This window comes from Periplaneta americana, chromosome 17, assembly GCF_040183065.1.
Source record: "Periplaneta americana isolate PAMFEO1 chromosome 17, P.americana_PAMFEO1_priV1, whole genome shotgun sequence".
NCBI lineage: Eukaryota > Metazoa > Arthropoda > Insecta > Blattodea > Blattidae > Periplaneta > Periplaneta americana.
Window position 1 is genome coordinate 13,255,465 of NC_091133.1, and position 20,139 is coordinate 13,275,603.

Sequence of the window (20,139 nt, forward strand, 5' to 3'; positions counted from 1 at the left end):
AAAAACACTGGTATACTGGCTCAATTTATATTTAAATATCAGTCCATTTTTAATCGCCCTGGTTGGCAAGTTGGTATAGCGCTGGCCTTCTATGCCCAAGGTTGCGGGTTCGATCCCGGGCCAAGAACTCCTTCGGGACAAAATTCCGGCACATCCGGCGACGCTGATATAACCTCTGCAGTTGCGAGCGTCGTTAAATAAAACATAACATTTAACATTCCATTTGCAACAAAGGAACGACCAACACAATCATTTACTCGGAATCCGTCAGTAAAAACTAATGAATATGTCGTGCCCCAGGGACGGATATATAGGGGATGAAAGGGACGACTTAGGGTTCTTGGGTTATCTCCCTATGAATCCTATGATCGACACTACGGACCCCAAGGAACAGGATATTAGTGTTAAATTTCGGAGGAGGAGGACAGGGTGGTCGATGGTACACTGGTTCAAAATAAAGCAGTCACTATTAATAGTAATGCATTATATATAAAACTATAATCAAATGTAAATCAGTGATTAAACTTTTATTATCTGGCCGTGTTAACAAACAATTATCCACTTACAGATTGGTAGTGAAGACTTCATGGCGACGACGTAGAACGATGGTTGTAACGAAGACGCTTCCACGGGTAACCACGCAAAGAGATACCTCGCTTTAAAAGTTAAATTTACTAAAGATGTTATTAATTGGTCCAACAGAATAATATCTGTTATAATGACAATTAATATTTGAGGAGAAAAATTCGCTCCGACGCCGGAGATCGAACCCGGGTCCTTGGCTCTACATACCAAGCGCTCTGACCACTGAGCTACGCCGAATTCAATCCACAGCACCGGATCGAACTCTTCCCCTACAATGTTTCCCTTTTTGTGGCCTGACTCCAAGTAGGGCATATAATGGCAGTTGACTTGGAATATAAACGTCAACGCATATGCCCAACTTGGAGTCAGGCCACAAAAAGGGAAACACTGTAGGGGAAGAGTTCGATCCGGTGCTGTGGATTGAATTCGGCGTAGCTCAGTGGTCAGAGCGCTTGGTACGTAGAGCCAAGGACCCGGGTTCGATCCCCGGCGCCGGAGCGAATTTTTCTCCTCAAATATTAATTAAAAGTTATAATCCAAAAATGTTCCTACACCCGATGAGTGATATACAAACTTCTAAGTTCTACTTATATGATGTGTTAAACTTGTAGTTTCTAAGTACAAAATATTTACACTAAATGCTAAGTGTGAAAATTGACACTTAGAAGTTACGACGCGTTCAGTTGAATTTTACTGAGTTGGAGAACTTTAGAGTGTATAGCGCCCTTGCCTACTCTACTCCTGACTTCCTATCTCGTGAACAAAATCTTCTTCCTTGTGCCCCATTGCAATGGTCTCTAAGCCCATCAGCTCATCAATTTATATCATTTTCAAACACCCAAACCCTCTGAACAACGCCCTAGCGCCCCCTTTCTGATTGGATAGAAAAATCTAAAGGAAGCGTCTACGTTTATGAGAAAAGGTTTACATTTGGATGAATACTCTTACTTAAGTCGACACGTGTTACCATATTTAAAAAATAGACAACAGGATGGGTCAAGGTTCATCTTCGCCTGTGTCAGGATGACATCGCTTCCTTTAAGCCTTGGCTCATCTTGTGGTCGTGAGAACGCATCTACAACAAAACCACAAGGGCTGGAAAATAGACAGGCTGGAGCTTCCTCGTTACTCCTTGCCTATCTTAGTCATGACCTTACGATTCTTTTTAATTGTAATTCTACATAGGAATTTCGGTGCACGTGTGTGCCGTGAGAAACATTAAAGTATTATACTCTGGGTATATGTGTGGACCGTGAGAAGGCTGGAGCATCACACAGCTCTCACCTTTTGAAAATGTTTGATATATCTGAACAAACATTTTTAAATTAATACAATTAATATACCTGAAAAAAAGCATTTTAAACTTACACAATTGAAATATTACAATAATGGGTTTCTCATGCAATGGTTTGTAATACATCAGTTTCTTTATAGGTTGCAAATTTAGTCTTCCACTTGCGAATACATTTCACTGCGGCAAGGCCGGATACACAGATTGATATCTCCCCTCGTTTCCGTTGCACTAGATTTGATAACTCTCACTTCGCTGCTTGAAAATTCTTTGCAATGTAGTTTGTTTCACACAAATGGATCGTACGTGGCTGAGTGCGATTGCAACACTCAGTGATGCACGAAAACTGTGGTGGCTGTCTGATTGAGGTCCTCTGGAACACTGCTAGGCAGTGTCGCTGGTGATACATTATCTTCAGCTCGGTCTCCTCGTCAAAATGCACCTGGATGTCTGCTGGTGGAACACGCCTTCAGGTCTTTGGTACTACCTGCGGTTTGTATGAGCCAACATACTTCCCTCGTACTTTCTGTAAGGAACCTTGGCTATTTCGTCTAAATATAAATAATACTATTACAGCTAATACCACTGTAACGGTTATAGCGATTACAGATCTATAATTGGTTTCATTATTATTTACGTCTTTGTTTCTCAATTCTGAGGCCAGTCCTGTTACGTCAAATGAGCAGCTACTTTGTACTGTCTCGCTCTTTGCAATCACAGTGTTCAATCACATCATAGCTTCTTGTGAAGAAGGATCTGGTAATTCTGCAGCTAAAATTTGTGCTTCTTCAAACTGTAACAAATCTTTGACCTGATGTAACACAATACCCGGGTTACTTCTAAAGGATACCTCAGTCCTTCCCATAGAGTGTGGAAATAGTTTGAACGAATCGGAGTAAATGTAGCAATTTGAACTGTTTCTGACTATCCCAGTGTCCTCCAACTGTAGTGTTGTTACCTTATTTTCAGACTCATCATTCTCGAAGCCAGGAGTAAGGCATCGAAGAGTTTCTATTGTAGGTCGTGGCAGACTATACACCCAGAACTGGTTGTCAGGTGAGCGAATCCACATGGGCGGAAATGGATCGTTGAGTATCAGTCGAGAACAGTGGTCGATGATGGCCTCAGCTTTTCCCAAAAACATTGCTATAACACAACTTTGTTGACCTTGTCGGTATAACGTAAAATCAGAAGGACAAATAGTATTATAACTCTGTATACATTTAGACAAATGTTCCTCGTACAAAATTGTGAAGAATTATGTGTCTCCAGACACTGTCAGATATGAGTCACCAACAACAACAACCATATGTTTATTTAGTGACTTGTGAAAGAAAGGTAAGGGATGGACTCTGTAAAGCTCAAAATATCTGCTTACTGCTTTTAAAGGTATTCCCAAGAAAAGTCGAATACTATCTGACGTTGCGGCTGCGTGAACTTTAGTTACGTCATAGTATATGTACTCTACTGCAGTGGTAGTAATTATTGAAGTCCCCGACAGTAACTTAAGTGATACTTGTTGCAAAATGTCTAACAATTATGTGGTCTAATAAGTGAAGTCGATCATTTCCCTAGTGAAGTAATATCTAAAGTAGTCATAATTTGGGTAAGAGCAAATTTCATCTCTAAAACAGCTAATACAAGTTCCCTAATAGACGAACTTATTCTGTCTGTTCCTTCAAAAGTAAATGTGTGTCACGTATGTCTGTTTGTACTCTCGTGAATAGTTACTTATAGAATCGCGCAATATTTTGGCTAATTCCATCGTATTCTTCCCATTAGTGTGCGTTTCTGCATCAAGTGTTCGAATCCATGATAATTGATGCTCTTCTACGTGTAACATGTGTTTAAACCCTTGCTGATAATCTATAACCTGATTAATGTTGTGTAAATGTCTCGAGTCCACCGTCCCAAATAAGCATTTTAATACAATGCCTACTGCGTCTACAGCTCCACGTCTAGTTCTATTCTGTCCAACGTCATGCATTATGTGTTTTACCTGCGTCTGAAAGTCTGGTTGTGATTCTGGTAGTAACAAAAGTATATCTTTCAAATCATCAGCTAATCTGTCCACTAAATCTTATACTCTATCAAGTTCAATCCATAGAGCAGTTAATCTTGCGAATGCTATCTTAGTTATTTTCTCTCTTCCTTCACTTAGTATGGTCGTAAGCTGTGTAACTAAATTCCAATAAACTTCTAAATTTATATTAATGACAATTGTCCGTTTGTCACCAGTCAATAGAATGTTTCTGTCTTTCAGAAAGATGGCGTCCTTGTTTAACTCCAGATCTGCAACTGAAGTCCCTGGGTTCCCTGCTAGTGTACTCGCAATTACAGCAATCGCTGTAAACAAAAGAGTTACAACTCATTAAGTCCTACTCGAGTGTCTTATTCACTCTTGAAGTTTACAGGGGCCTAAGCGCCTATGGTATAAAAGAAGTATATATCGCAACCCATTAAGGTATATCCAACCATGAAACATACACGTAATAAAGTTAAACAAAATTCAATCAAAATAACTCAATGTTAGGGTTAGTATTTAATTAACCTTATTAATTAACATATTAGTTCAAATGCCACTACATATCGTCTTCACACATAACTTCAAAATTTGTTCTAATCTTAATATCTTATTAACTGTCTGTGTGCTGTAATCTATTTCTCAGTGGATATCTACATCCTATTTTAGTTTGAGGTAAAGTCGTAGGATCCTCATTGTTCTCATTATTTACATTATCATCACTACTAACGTTAGTATTAGGCTCTCTTAATTTTTATATTCTCTTCTACTAATTCATTGTCAACATCATCATTTTCATTACTTTGACTTAATTCATTCGTTTCTCTACTTGATTCAGATTCATCTGCTCCTAATGGTTCCGTTCTCTTCGTTCTGCTACGCAACTGATAAGGACTTCCGTTCTCATGGACTTCTGCTCATCTTCGTGCAACATTATTAGACAGTGGTTCCCAATCATCATCGTCCTCATAACGTTTAGTGTTTCTTGGATTCGCCGTTGCTTTATTTCGTTCTCCTGCACTCGACGTCTTCGGCTTTCCCTGCGATAGTTCATTCTCTATTTCTAGTGATTGAGGTAATTTCTGCGATGCATCGTCAGTCTATGTATGCCTAGTTATACATTCTTTCAATCGATTCACATGTACATTAATAAATTTCTCCTCATTAATCTTAATTGAATATACCAACTGTGATACTTTCTTTATCACTTCAAATGGTCCCTGCCAATGATAAGCAAATTTCTTTGTTTTTCCTCATGTTGCTATAAATACACGAAGTCCCCAATCCGAAATTCTCTTGGTTTCGCTTGACGAACGTAATACTCTTTAGATTTATCGTGTCCCATCTTAGATTCTTGTATCACAACCTGAGATGCTACATGGATACAATTTGCCAATTCCTGTATATGCGGCTCATACGATTGATCTGGATTCCTTCTTAGATTTACAAAACAATCTTCTATGGGTAATTTCATATCCCTTCAATAGACTAAATAGTAAGGGCTATACTTTGTCACAGTATGCGGTGTTGCTCGATATGCCATTATCACATATGGCACAAATTTGTCCCAATTTCTTCCATCTTTGTTAACATAATGCGATAGCATATCCACCAACAGTTTATGCATTCGTTCTCAATTCCTATTGCTCTGTGGATGGTACGCAGTTGTCTGAATTTTCTTCATACGTAATAATTTGCATGTGTCAGTGAATAACTTGGAGACGAATTGGTTCCCCGATCCGTCAATAGGCGATTCAGTGTGCCATACTGTGCAATGATTTTTGTCACGAATTCCTTCGCTATACATTCGGCGCTCTGATCTCGTATGGGGATCGCTTCAGAGAACCTCGTAAAGTGATTTACAAAGGTGAGTAAATATCCCTGCTTCGCTTATTGGCAATGGTCCAACGATATCTAAGGAAACGGTATCTAAAAATTCATTAGCCTCCACTGCTTCGTCTAATGGCGCCACAAGTGATCTACCAAGATTCTGTTGTGCAAAATTTTCACGTGTTTCAATGTATTCAACTACATCTTTATTCAAAGTAATCCACCAATATTTAAGCTTAATTGCAGGTACTGTCCGCTTTACGCCTTGATGGGCCATGAACGCTTGTCATGGTAATGCCTTATAGCAAGCGATGTTAAGTTCTTTGGAACAACAATTTCAATATTACCGTTAGGTATTCTACGACGTAGCAGTACTTGCTCATCTTTAAAAAATCATCAAATCAATTAGGTTCTTTAGTTCTTCATCTGATGACTGTTGTGCCAAAATCAATTCTTGTGTTAAGTTGTAATCTCGACTAAAATTCTGTTGCGTAATTATGCCTACAAGTCTGCTAAGCGCATCTATATGTGGTAACTTCTTGCCTGCTTTATGAACTATTTCGTGATCAAACTCTGCGAGTCGTAAGCTCCATCTAGTGAGTCTCGAACTCGGGTCTTTAAGATTGAGCAACCATCTTAAGGCTGCGTGGTCTGTATGAAGAGTAAACTTCCTTCCATACACATAACATCTAAATTATTCGTAGCAAATACAACAGCTAGTAATTCTCTATCGGTACAACTGTAGTTCCTTTTAGCTGAGTTCAGTTGTCTACTGCAATACGCTATTGGTTTCTCAACTCCGTTTGCTTTTTGTGAGAGGACAGCGCTGACTGACTCTTGTGATGCATCAGTACTTACAATAAAAGGTTGTAAAAAATCCGAATAAATGAGTAATGGTTTCTCACTAAATTTAGCTTTCAAAGTGCGAAAGGCATTCTCATGGGCATCTTCCCATTTGAATTCCATATCCTTGCGCGTTAACCGCGTTAGTGGTCTCGCAATCTCTGCAAAATTAGCGATCTGTCTCCGATAATAAGAAGCTAAATCATCGAATCACGGATATCCCTTACCGACTGTGGTTGTGGATACTTTCGAATTGCTTCAATTTTCTTCGGGTCGGGTTTTACTCCTTCCTTTGACACTATATGTCCTAAATACTCCACGCTGTCAGTTGCAAATGTGCACTTCGACGGTTGTATTTTAAAGTTTGTGCTTTCTAGTCTCTGAAAGATTTTCTCCAAATTCTGGACATGTGTCGGTATATCTTTGGAATAACAAATTATGTCATCTAAGTAATTTGCAGTTCATTTTTATGTTCAGATATGTCTAGTATTATAATAATACAAAATATATATAGTCCACACCTGTGGAGTAACGGTCAGCGCGTCTGGCTGCGAAACCAGGTGGCCCGGGTTCGGATCCCGGTCGGGGCCAGTTACCTGGTTGAGGTTTATTCCGCGGTTTTCCCTCAACCCAATACGAGCAAATGCTGGGTAACTTTCGGTGCTGGACCCCGGACTCATTTCACCGGCATTATCACCTTCGCATCATTCAGACGCTAAATAACCTAGATGTTGATACAGCGTCGTAAAATAACCCAATAAATTATATATATATATATATATATAAGTTCAATCATAAGACATATCCCTTTGCACATGTTTATTTGCTATGAAGGCATTAAATATATATTAACGTTTTCGCCTTATTTGGCATCATCAGATATAATAAAATGCTGATCTGAAATTTGAATGAATTGACAAACAGTACAATATACATGGTGAATGAAATCTTCATGAGTTTTATGTATGAAACTAATATAGGTTGTTATAATTGCAATATAAGTTTGAAAGAAAACGAAGGTAGTTGTATGTACATATAACTCATGTTACAGGTGTAAATACATTATCATCTAAGTAAGCCAATGAAATAGTGCCTTTTAGTCCCATCAACATAAAATCTACACAACTCATGAAAGTACTAAGCGCGTTCTGCAATCCAAAGGGCATTCTGGTATATTGAAAGTGTCCCATGTGACATGAGAAAGCTGTTTTTCTCTTTGTCTTTTTCGTCGTCTGGTATCTGTAAATATCCCGATGCCAAATCCAATATGGAAAAGACTTTGCAATTTCCCAGTGAGTCTTATGTTTCCAATATGTTAGGTAACAGGTATGCGTCTGTTTTGTCACAGCATTCAACCCTCTATAGTCGACACAGTCTGTATTTCACTGTTCCGTTTTGTGACTTCTTTGGAACCAATACTATCGGACTTGCCCACGGAGAGGTACTTGATTCGATGATTCCCTTCTGTAGCATGTCATCAATCTGTTCCTCTACTACAAGTTTCAATGAGTGCGCAATACGGTATGGGTTTTTCTTAACTGATAACGCATCTCTGGTTGACCTCGCTTACGCATCCTATGTCTGAACTACCTTCGACATAAAATAAATGTCTATATTTCCTCAACAGCTGTGCCATTCGAACCTTGTCGGGTCCTTTCAAATGCTTTAGTTTCGCGCTTAAAAAATTGTCGAAATCGTCCGCGTCCTGTGCGTCTATATTAATTGTTGCGTCGGCTCTGTTTTTCATACATCTGTCAGTTCTTCGGGTTCCCCGATTAATTACATTTATTTCCTCATGGCTAGCGTTCCTCTCTATTTTGTCCCAAGCTTCTAGGGTTACTACAAAGGCTTCCCCAATAGAATTATGCTTGATTAACTGTACAGGTTCGGACGATACATTTAACAACTGTACAGGTACATATCCGTATAATTTCTCATTTACTTCCTTGCATGATAACTCTTTCACTTCACTAGGTTACTGTTTACCAATTGACCTTAATCATTCACATTTGTCATTACAAGGTTAATATCATTATCAATTTTAGTATTTCTAACATTTCCAACATTTTTACCGTTATTAGTAATTTTGTCCTGTGACCCTTCCCTTGACAGTTGTGAACAGAAAATTCCTATTTCACTTATATTCGCTTCTCTCGTACTTACATTTTGATTTTCACTTTGACTTCCAACGGGAAATGGACTCGTCACTTTCAACGCTGATCTGTCATCCAACGACTCCTTCAAAAGAGCCGATTGTGCACCATTCGCAGACTTAATCGCCAGGGAGGATTCATTCGGTGCGGCTATAGTTTCTATCGAGGTTTTATTTCTTACACAGGGAACATTTATACTTTTCTTCACATTTTCTGGGATACTCGGGTTTTGTAATTTCTTCATGGAGATATTTTGAGCGTACCCTAAACTGTGCTCAATCACACGGGATTCACTTCCCTGAGCATTACCGACAATTGTCTTGAATTTACCGATCATACTTACACCGCGTGCCAAATGAATTCCTGGTATACCATCACGATCATTTAATGACTCGACCACTATTAACTGAGAGGGCTTTAGGTTATCGAGGTCATGGCGTCCCACAACCTTACACCGAACTATTTTCACTGTATTCAGAGGTAAGACCACTATTCGGTCACTATTCAATGACTGCTGGGCCGGAACAGACAAAGAATGTCATGTCCCAGGTATAGACAAGACATCGCACGATTCGTGGTCGTGCTTCTTCAATGCCACGCTTTGACCGTCCATCACTAGAGAGTTCGACTGGACGTCTATACGCGCTCCGACATAGCGTAGAAAGTCGATCCCTAGGATCCCTGCGGCGTTGACATTTATTTCACTTACAATAAAAGTATGTGTAAACTGTTCACTTCCTAACTGGTAACCAACCGTCTTGGTCCCATAGGTTATTAATTCCTGCCCGTTTGCTCCCCTAATCACCACATCAGTGTCTGTACTAATTGCCTGGCTAATAGGGGGTTTGATTAGCGATATGGTGGCGCCGGTGTCCACAACAAAATCCTAGTTTTTCCCTCGACAATAATCTCCACCCGAGGCTCGCTAGCTGCCCCATTTAAGGCGGAAGGCATTAGTAACACTCTGTGTGACTCCTTTTCGAGTCATGCGGCGGGGTTGACTTTAGATGTCCCGGTCCCGTGTGAGTACTACGCTGGGCGCCCCTCAACTCCTTTCCTGCAGTCTCGTTGCATATGACCATAATACCCACACTTGTAGGTTATTTTACGACGCTTTATCAACAGCTTAGGTTATTTAGCTTCTGAATGAGATGAAGGTGATAATGCCGGTGAAATGAGTCTGGGGTCCACCACCGAAAGTTACCCAGCATTTGCTCATACTGGGTTGAGGGAAAACCCCGGAAAAAACCTCAACCAGGTAACTTGCCCCAACCGGGAATCGAACCGGGGCCACCTGGTTTTGCGGCCAGACGCGCTAACCGTTACTCCACCCCACACTTGTAACATTGTACCCTCGGTCGGGTATTTTCCGCACGCCCTTGGGGTAACCCTCGTCCTTTGTTTCCAAATTTCCCTCTAGAATCATTGTCTTTTGTCCGGAATCCTGCCCCGTGTCCGAAGCCCTTTACGACATTCGAATCAGAATTATCCCTAGACCAGGAACTTGCACTGTGTCCGAAGCCCTTTCGACATTTGGATTAAAATTACGGTTCTTACTCCATGAATTCCCGTTACGCAACATTCTATCTTGAGCCTGAGTGTAAGCCTGTATTGTAAAAACATGTTTATCTTTTAAGTCTCTAGGAGCCATAATGTTCTCATCTTTCTTATTATGATGTAACATAGTAGCTAATTTCATTGCCTCATCTAAAGTAGATGGCATTCTGAGCCTGACTTCTATGCCTATGCTTCCATTTAATCTGTGAATGAAAGCGGATACTGCTCTTCTAGCGGCTTCTTCACTTAATACATCTGTAGTAACTCCTATTGTGTGCGCGATTGTCTTTAAACTTAAACGCCTAACTCTATCACAAAATTCTTCTGGGCTTTCCTGTTTTTCTTGCACTGCGTTGTGCAAACGCGAATAGTGATACTGGATGCTTTTCTTGTCGTTAAAACGTTCAATGAATTTTTCCTTAAATACATGAAATGTTATTTTTGGATGTTGCAATGCAGAAGTGGCATCAAAATATGCTCGGGCCGTTCCTCTTAATTTCACTATAGCTATCTGAACTAAATCTTTCCCGCTTAAATTTCCCATATTTCCAAGTATTTCTATCTGGTCAAAGAAACTGGTTACTGGAAGACCGTATGCGTCTCCTTTCCATGTGTCTATCATTTTTGCAACGCTTAAATTTTTCTGCGCAAGAGACGGGCCTGCCGGTCTCGCTTTTAACGAATCGTCTACATTCGTGTCCGTCATCCTGTTATTCACTTGTCGTTCTAGGGTTGGTGTTCACTAACCAGGTTGGGTCCTGTTGTCACTATAGCACAACTTGACTCACCGAAGTTCGACGGTACTACTCTAAGAGTCAAGTGCCAACTCCATATTCCTGCAGGATGCAATCAACTACTGCTTTCTTAGTTGTGTTTATGTGCGGGTAGTTCTGAGCGAATAGAAATGCATTAATTATTATTTTTCGTTCCGAACCCCCTGTTCATGGATACGCGTGAACCTCTTACTGTTTCGCTACTACCCCAGTATTGTGGGACGTAGTCAGTCCTCTCGTTTTCTAATGTTGGATTGTCAAATTCGGGAGGAATAAATCGTCTGACTAGTCTTAAGTCAATTTCAAAAATTACTTCTAGTCCTTTCGAATTCTCGTATCTGTATGTCTTTCTTACGGGTACTTCAAAATGTTTGTTAGGTCGTCCTTCAAATGCAATATCTAGTCTTGACCCTGCTTGCAGCCCTACGTATTTTAATTTGTGTTCCTGAATAATTTCAATACTAATATCAGTATAAGCCTATTTACGGAAAAAGCGTTCCACTATATCCAATGCGTAATTACTCGTTCCTTCCAATTCCAATGGGTGGGAAATCCCTATCTCATGAAGACTTTGCGGGAAAAACGATGAATGTCACAGTTTTCTTAAGGTTGATATTATCTAATTCAATGGATCACTGCGAAATTTAATGTTGTTATGAAAAATGGTAAAAAGGAGAATTATCACCACGAATACAGTAATCCTTTCCTTTATATTCTAAAGAAACAGCACTACATCTTGCAGTTATACACTCAATTAGATCATTATGTAATCCTTAATAGAAATGTGACATTCATCCTTTTTCCCGCAAGCTCTTCACATGTATATACAAAATGGTAAATTCTTTGTCACCTTCCAATACATTTGGATAAAAAGAATTAAAACAAGCCATACAACCACAAAATAAAACACAAAATTAAATAAACAAAATTACACAGTACATGTATACACACAAAAAAACACACAAAACAGCACCAACCCACAACAAAACTCTAACAACGCTGCCACCAGAATTGTCGTGTTCCAGGGACGGATATATAGGGAGATGAAAGGGAGGACCTAGGGTTCTTGGGTTATCTCCCAATCAATCCTGTGATCGACACTACGGACCCCAAGGAATAAGATATTAGTGTTAGATTTCAGAGGAGGAGGAGGACAGGGTGGTCGATGCTACACTGGTTCAAAATAAAGCAGTCCCTATTAATATTAATGTATTAAAACTATAATCAAATGTAAATCAGTAATTAAATGTAAAATAAACATACTTGTTAAGTTCCTTTATGAACTTCCAAAAGTTAATAAGCTAAAATATTGGGCAAATGTAATGACAAAAATCATCTACCCTTTTCTCATTGTAACCATGCCTTCCCTTAGAAAAAGATAAAATAATGATAAACTTTTATTATCTCGCTGTGTTAACAAACAATTATCCACTTACAGATTGGTAGTGAAGACTTCATGGCGACGACGAAGAACGATGGTTGTAACGAAGACGCTTCCAAGGGTAAGCAACCAAAGATATATCTTGCTTTAAAAGCTAAAGTCCAGAAAGTGTTCCTACACCCAATTAGTTATATACAAACTTCTAAGTTCTACTTATACGATGTGTTAAACTTGTAGTTTCCAAGCACAAAATATTTACAATAAATGCTAAGTGTGAAAATTGAACAAGGGTCTAGCGCATATTTTCTGATTGAATTGAAAAATCTAAAGAAAGCGTCTACGTTTATGAGAAAAGGTTTACAATTGGTTGAATACTCTTATTCAAGTCAACATGTGTTACCATATTTAGAAAATAGACAACAGGATGGGTCAAGGTTCATCTTCCGCATGTGTCAGGATGACATCGCTTCCTTTGAGGCTTGGTTCATCTTGTGGTCGTGAGAACGCATCTTCAACAATACCACAAGGCCCAGACGATACACAGGATGGAGCTTCCTCGTTACTCCTTGTCTCCTGAAGACATAAAATAGCAGGGTTCCTATGATAGATCAATTATTGTTCTGTATATCTGCTTGGAACACCGTTCACATTCCACTGTACAATATCAGTCATTGAGAGGAGCTAAACCGGATCTTCTCTTTTTATCTTTTCTATGACTTGATGTCTTTGTCTGTGACTGCTTAGTCTTCGATTGTAGCGTCTCACTTGCAGTTCGTCGCACTCTTGATCGTGATCTTGATCGAGGACGTGATCGAGAACATGATCTCGACCCGCCACCCGAACTAGGAGTACGACGTTCTGGTGTTCTACTAGGCCTACAATCCTCCTCTGCTGTCATAGCAGCGATTTTCTTAGGGAAATAAGGTCTGATGTTAAGTCCACATGTGTCATCTGACTCAACAGTCTGAGTGGCAGCATCTACATACGTCTGGGTTGCGATCTCAATTCGCTTCCCAGGTATATTTGTAACAGGTGACGTTTGCGTGGTGGCATCTATTCCCTCTGTTGCTTTCTGCAGTACAGATGCATAGTACATTCCATTGCCTTATTTTCTTTATCTAAAATACGCTTACGCGCCTCGAAGAAGTTAATATTTTCCCGGACTCGAAGTTCGTGAATCATCTTCTCCAACCTATACTTTGGGTAGGTTTTAGAATTGGAAGCGTGGTCCCCAGAACAATTCACATAGTACTCGGCGCTGGCACATGGGGAATTCTCATGGTCACCACCGCCGCACTCTGCACAGATGATAATGTTTTTGTAACGTTTTTGCGTATGTCCGAACCGTTGGCACCTAAAGGACCGAATTCGGTTCAGCACATACGCACGCACAGGGACACGTGCGTAACTGACAAAGATATATTCTGGCTAGAGAGACATCTCAAAGGTCAGAACGACTGTGCTCAGGGGTTCAGTCCGTCCGTCCCACTTACATAGTAAACGGTAAGACTTTGACATGGTCTGCTCCGCTAGTTCTAGTTGGATCTCTTCATCAGGCATACCGTCCAGAGAATCCGTATGCACTACTCCCTTCGTGGTGTTCAGCAAGTGGCGTTCGACGTTATTATGATGTTTTTATGAGAGTCTGCATTAGCGAATGGGACAGCCAGGCAGGTATGTGCCACGCTTCCTCAATCAGCATCACCATACTGGCACTACTGTACAGCAGAAATTTCTGCAGATTTTTATTAGTTTGTATTGGTTATTAAAGTAGTGCGGATATGTTGCAGTTTTGATTTGCATAGTGTTTTAAGGATGATTTCATTTATTTTTAAAATTTGCGCGTTAACAATGGAATGTCGAAGATCTCGGAGCGAACTATAAGAAATCTTTCGACAAAAATCTGGTGAAGGTACAAGTGAACAGCAAACACATTTAATTAGTTATGTGTTATAGTGTTTAAGGACCATTCTTTACCTGGATATAAGGACACAGGAGATTATTTTTATAAATTATTTGATAAACTTGAAAAATTCCACAGAAAACATGAAGCATTTTTTATTAAATTTTCAAGTTACTTGAATGAATTTCAGTGTTTCAGTCATAGTAGGAGAACCACAGAGGAATCTTCAGTCAGGAGAGATTAAACGAGGACGCCATGAATTGACTTTTGATTAAAGCAGTGACAGAAATAAATTACGAAAAACAGAAGCAATGAGGCAAGTGACCGAATTAACTTTTGCTGTAAAAACAAGACTCAGAGGAGAAGGGAAGTAGGCAGCTTCTAAAATAATAAGTGAAATTGTCCTAACAACTGCTACGAGAACTGCTCGGCAGAAAACTGAATCTAAATCACGTGAAGAAATGCAGCCTTATTACGAAAAAGAAGTTGTATCATTAATTGTCGAGGCTAGTGTAAGTGAAAACAACGTAAGTTAATCCAGAAAGAAACTAAAAGAAGAAATGCTGATTTGTATCCCTCCTACCTTCGGGCACTAGCAGCGAAAGAACATTGTTACCCACCAAAATTATCAATTATTTTGGATGAAATATCTATAGAAGTGAAACTGAAGGAATTGTTGGACCATACAGCAACAATTACAGATACTGTAATAGGATCATTAGATACAGGGTTGGGCAGATAAAACCGGCCGTCTCATCTCATTTGATTTGAAAGAACTATTCTTATTCACAAAACTACTCTTTACATTAGAACAACAAACAGAAGAGTTTATAAATCATTTGTAAGTTATAGCATGTAACAAGCAACAATGTAACTAAACATGCGGAAGAAAGGATAGCCAACATACTTTCAAATCAAAAGAAATGAAACGGGCCGGTTTTATCTGCCCAACTCTGTACAATGAATTCAGATGGTTTTATGTTGATGTCAAATGGGGATTCGATGGCAGTAGCGGGCAATTGTAATATACAGAGGTGTGAAAATTATTAGATAATCTTAATTTTAAAGGTTTTTTTTTCATAGTTCCTTCACAAATATTCATTGAATTGATGAATATTGGTATATAATATTATTATACTGATGTAGGATATATTTACTACTAACAGTGCCGGAAAGCACTGTTGTACATTGGTATTTTTCTTATTTTACAATTGTAATGGGAATTCAGAAATTATTATATTATGTTGGCGGAATTGGAAACATAAAAAATTAATTAAGAAATGCTTTAAACAAAATGTTCTTTGCGTTTACATTGTTGTGAAGGTTCAAATGAACGTATACATCTGTTTTGTGCATATATAAGTATTAATTCTGTGAATTATAGTCTCTGTATTCAATTCTGTGTGAATCTTAAAAATTTATTAAAATGGGAAAGACAAGTGATCTATCGCCATGAAAATTAGCTCTGGTAGAGTGTCTTTTGCATGAAAGAACATACACACAACAAGAAATATCGAAAAGGTTAATGATATCTCAAGCTTCAGGCTCTAGAGTGAAGAAGGCTTTGGATAATGATAAGCAGTACTCTTCTTTTCGAGTAGGAAAATGTGGTCGGAAGAGAATAATCAGCCCAAGAACTGAAAGAAAACTTGTTCAACTTGCAAAGAACAACAGAAGACTCACCAGTAAAGATCTAAGGGAGAATTTGGAACAGTATGGAGTAAATGTCTGTGATTCAACAGTCCGTCGCAAGTAGGAATTAGAAACAAAAATGTTATGAAAATGTCATCCATGCGTCGAATATTCATTCCAGATTTTTTTTAAATTACAGGTATGCTTTTCTGATGAATCCATATTTGAAATATCAGAAGAGTGTAGCCAATATGTGAGAAAACAGCTGATGAAGAGTTTAAGCCTCAGTGTATTGCACAGAGCGTCAAGCATCCAACCAAGATAATCGTATGGAGTGTAATGTGTGCTCAAGGTACTGGACGCCTCTACATAGTGCAAGGTATGATAAATCAACATCAATACAAGAATGTGCTGGAAACAAGATTAGTGCCTCAATTGCAGGAGTGGTTTCCAAATGGAGACTCAGTTTTCATGCATGACACATGACAAGGTCAGTTACCAAGTTTTTATCTGAAAGTGACATCAAAACATTACCATGGCCGGGTAACAGCCCCGACATGAACCCAATAGAAAATCTGTGGGTAATTGTTAAAAAGAGACTTAGGAAAACTAACATTACTACCAAGGTTCAATTAATTGAAACACACATTCGCATTTGGCATCATGATACAGAAATTGTAGAAAGTTGTAAAACACTTGTGGAAAGCATGCCAAAACGCATTGAAGCCTTGATAAAGAACAAAGGGATGCATACCAAAGACTGACTGTATGTATAACTTACAAATAAAGGTGTTCTATACTTTAAATTGCTTAGTTATTTAAGTATTTCCCATATCCCTCCTATTATTCTAATAATTTTCACTTGTCTTTCCCATTTTAATAATTTTTTAAGATTCACACAGAATTGAATACAGAGACTATAATTCACAGAATTAATACTTATATATGCACAAAACAGATGTATACGTTCATTTGAACCTTCACAACAATGTAAACGCAAAGAACAATTATTTGTTTAAAGCATTTCTTAATTAATTTTTTATGTTTCCAATTCCGCCAACATAATATAATAATTTCTTAATTCCCATAACAATTGTAAAATAAGAAAAATACCAATGTACAACAATGCTTTCCGGCATTTTAGTAGTAAATATATCCTACATCAGTATAGTAATATTATATACCAATATTTATCAATTCAATAAATATTTGTGAAGGAACTATTAAAAAAACCTTTAAAATTAAGATTATTCTAATAATTTTCGCACCTCTGTAAACAAAGATTTAAGACTGATGCTGACTTCTGTCCAATCATCATATGGCTTCGAAAACTTCGAAGAGACCCTGAAAAATATCTTCCATCTGATGTAGTTCATCCCCTTAAAGGGCCAACATTTAGAATATCCCTTTCTTTCAGAACTTCCATTAACGTTACTTCTGACGAAGATGACAAAGACGAATACAGCAATGTGGAATGAGTTTTAAGGCATGCTAATGTAATAACATTGTTCATATATTAAAATAGTTCTGTTAATAGAGATCAGCTTTTATTAAACTTTAAATTTCCAATTTCACAGACATTGTTGTTTTCAGATAAGTTACTATTAGATTGGATATATTTGGGGTGCTCAGATCACAAGGGACTCAAGTCCACTTTTGATCAATTGGAAGATATTTCGACTGTACATACCAACGAGCTTCTGTGCTCGTTGGTACATGCCTTAGATGATGCTATTTTCAGAGCATAAAAGAATCATGTCCTCACAATCTTTGCAATGATGCAGATGTTGGTAGTATTTTTGTGCATGGAGGGAAATAGTATTTTGTTCAGAGTACTAAGAAAACATGTCCATTATTACAATTTCAACTACATTGTATTTGTTTCACGTCTGTTTGAGTACTAGTAAAACATAATTAAAATGAGTGAATCTTCAGATGTTGATGATGATTCTATCTGAATATCAGCCTACTTTCTCTTCTAGTTCAGGTATGCTAATATATTTTGGAGGGCCTACTTTATCTATAAAACAATAATATTGATTTCATCTTGATATTACACCTACAACTCGTAATATTATAATTTAGGTGACGACATAATTATCTACTATGGCAGCTGATGCCCCTACAGTAGTAGTTACTGACCATAATACTGGCAATCAAGTTGCCGCTGAGAGCAGAGGAAGAAGATGTTCTCGAGATCCTGATCAATTGAAATGGACAATTAGGCAACGACGAAGAAACTGTGACAAGGATTATACCGCAGGAAAAGGTTTATCAGTCCCAGCTAAAAGTGTACCTGCTAACACACCCTGTTGTAAGTTACAACGTCATAATAAGATAGAAGAAGAAGAGAGGAAAGACTTTCAGTTCTTTTTGTAAACTTGGTGATTCTTGCAGACAAAATGTGTACATTCGGGGTCTTGTTCAACCTGGTCCTATTGCGAGATCTCGCAAAAGAGATGGTTCTGCAAATGCTAAAAGCATCAGCTTCAAATGTTTTTCAAGAGTTCAAGGCTAAAATTAGTAAAGGTATGTAAGAAATACTTTTTAAATACCTTTGAAATTAGTGGAAAAAGATTTTGCACATGCGTTATGAAATATGAAGTTTTTAGTGTTTTAGATAGTCAGGGAAGAAAGAAACCAGATAATAAAATTTATGATACTAAAGTAGTTGATCACAAACGAAGTTTCCCATCTTTCCAGAGTCATTACACTCGAGAGAAGAATCCAGAAGGAAGATATCTTCATCCCGATTTAACCTTACGTAAAATGTATGAGTTCTATGTAGAAATGTGTGAAAATAAGCATGTATTTCCAGTTAAAGAAAAATATTACTACAATGTGTTTAGCACTAAATTCAATTTACATTTACATTTTAACCCGCCGAACGTGTCACCAGCTGGAATTACAAATTATACATGAGCAGAACAAAGAAACGAAAACGTCTTTAGTGACTAAAAAGTATCCACCTAAGGAAGGTAGATCAAGTAAGACAATGCTTTAATGGTGATAAATGTCTCACATCTACTGAGAATTATGTCATGACATTTGACTTAGAAAAAGACTTCCCTTTCCCAAAATTAACAACGTCAACTGCGCATTATAAGAAAAATATGCATGTTTATAATTTTGGAATATTTTCCGTGAACTTGGGAAAATCCTTCATATACATGTCGGAGGAGACTGAGGGAGGAAGGGGGTCTCAAGGAATAGCATCTTGTGTAGTGCATCATCTTAAAACGCATGCCTCTAAAACAGTAAAATAATTTTATATTTAGATTCCTGCACGGGGCAAAACAGGAACATTCAAATGTCCCTGTCCCTCATGAACTTATCCCAAGATCCCAACATGGAAGTCTCAGACATTGATCATAAATTTTTAATATGGGCACACTTACTTGCCCAATGATAGTGACTTTGACCTAATTGAGAAAGTGAGTAGGAAAATATCACACATTTTCACACTTACAGATTGGATGAACATAGTTCAACAATAAAATAAAACACATCAGAAATTAGAAGTCATTGTAATGGAAAAGTCAGACTTCTATTACACTAAAACCTTGGAGGATTCACTAACGAATAGAAAGGAAACAATGATGGTTATTATGTTAACTGACTGAATATCAGATGGTTACATTATGAAGGAGACTCTCCTTTAAGCCTAATGTTTAAAAAAAACTCTGAATTCTGAAGTTAAATTTTACAATATTGACTTGAAAAAGAAGTCACCCAGCCATCCTATAACAAACTTATGTAACATCCAACAGAACCTACTTTATAACCAACACCGTGCAGTAAGAAGAGTGAAGAACGAGGACGTGGAGGATTTATTGTCATTTATCCCACCTATTATGTTATGTTTTATTTAACGACGCTCGCAACTGCAGAGGTTATATCAGCGTCGCCGGATGTGCCGGAATTTTGTCCCGCAGGAGTTTTTTTACATGCCAGTAAATCTACTGACATGAGCCTGTCACATTTAAGCACACTCAAATGCCATCGACCTGGCCCGGGATCGAACCCGCAACCTTGGGCATAGAAGGCCAGCGCTATACCAACTTGCCAACCAGGTCGACTATCCCACCTGTGAACCACTTATTTTTCAGAACCATCCCATGTGAAACTCCTACCAGGTATATAACAGCAGTACCTGAACCGGAAGACG

General features: G+C 38.3%; 1 protein-coding gene across 1 annotated transcript in view; it reads right to left on the reverse strand.

Annotated features, from left to right (window-relative positions):
- Positions 1–12,677: 12,677 nt before the first annotated feature.
- The window catches only part of LOC138693107 (zinc finger protein ZFP2-like), a 60,368-nt gene continuing 52,906 nt past the window's right edge, over positions 12,678–20,139 (reverse strand). The window contains exon 5 of the mRNA XM_069816739.1: positions 12,678–13,009. Within this exon, the coding sequence (XP_069672840.1) occupies positions 12,889–13,009 (121 nt within the window). The 3' untranslated portion in view covers positions 12,678–12,888. The remainder of the gene's footprint in view (positions 13,010–20,139) is intronic.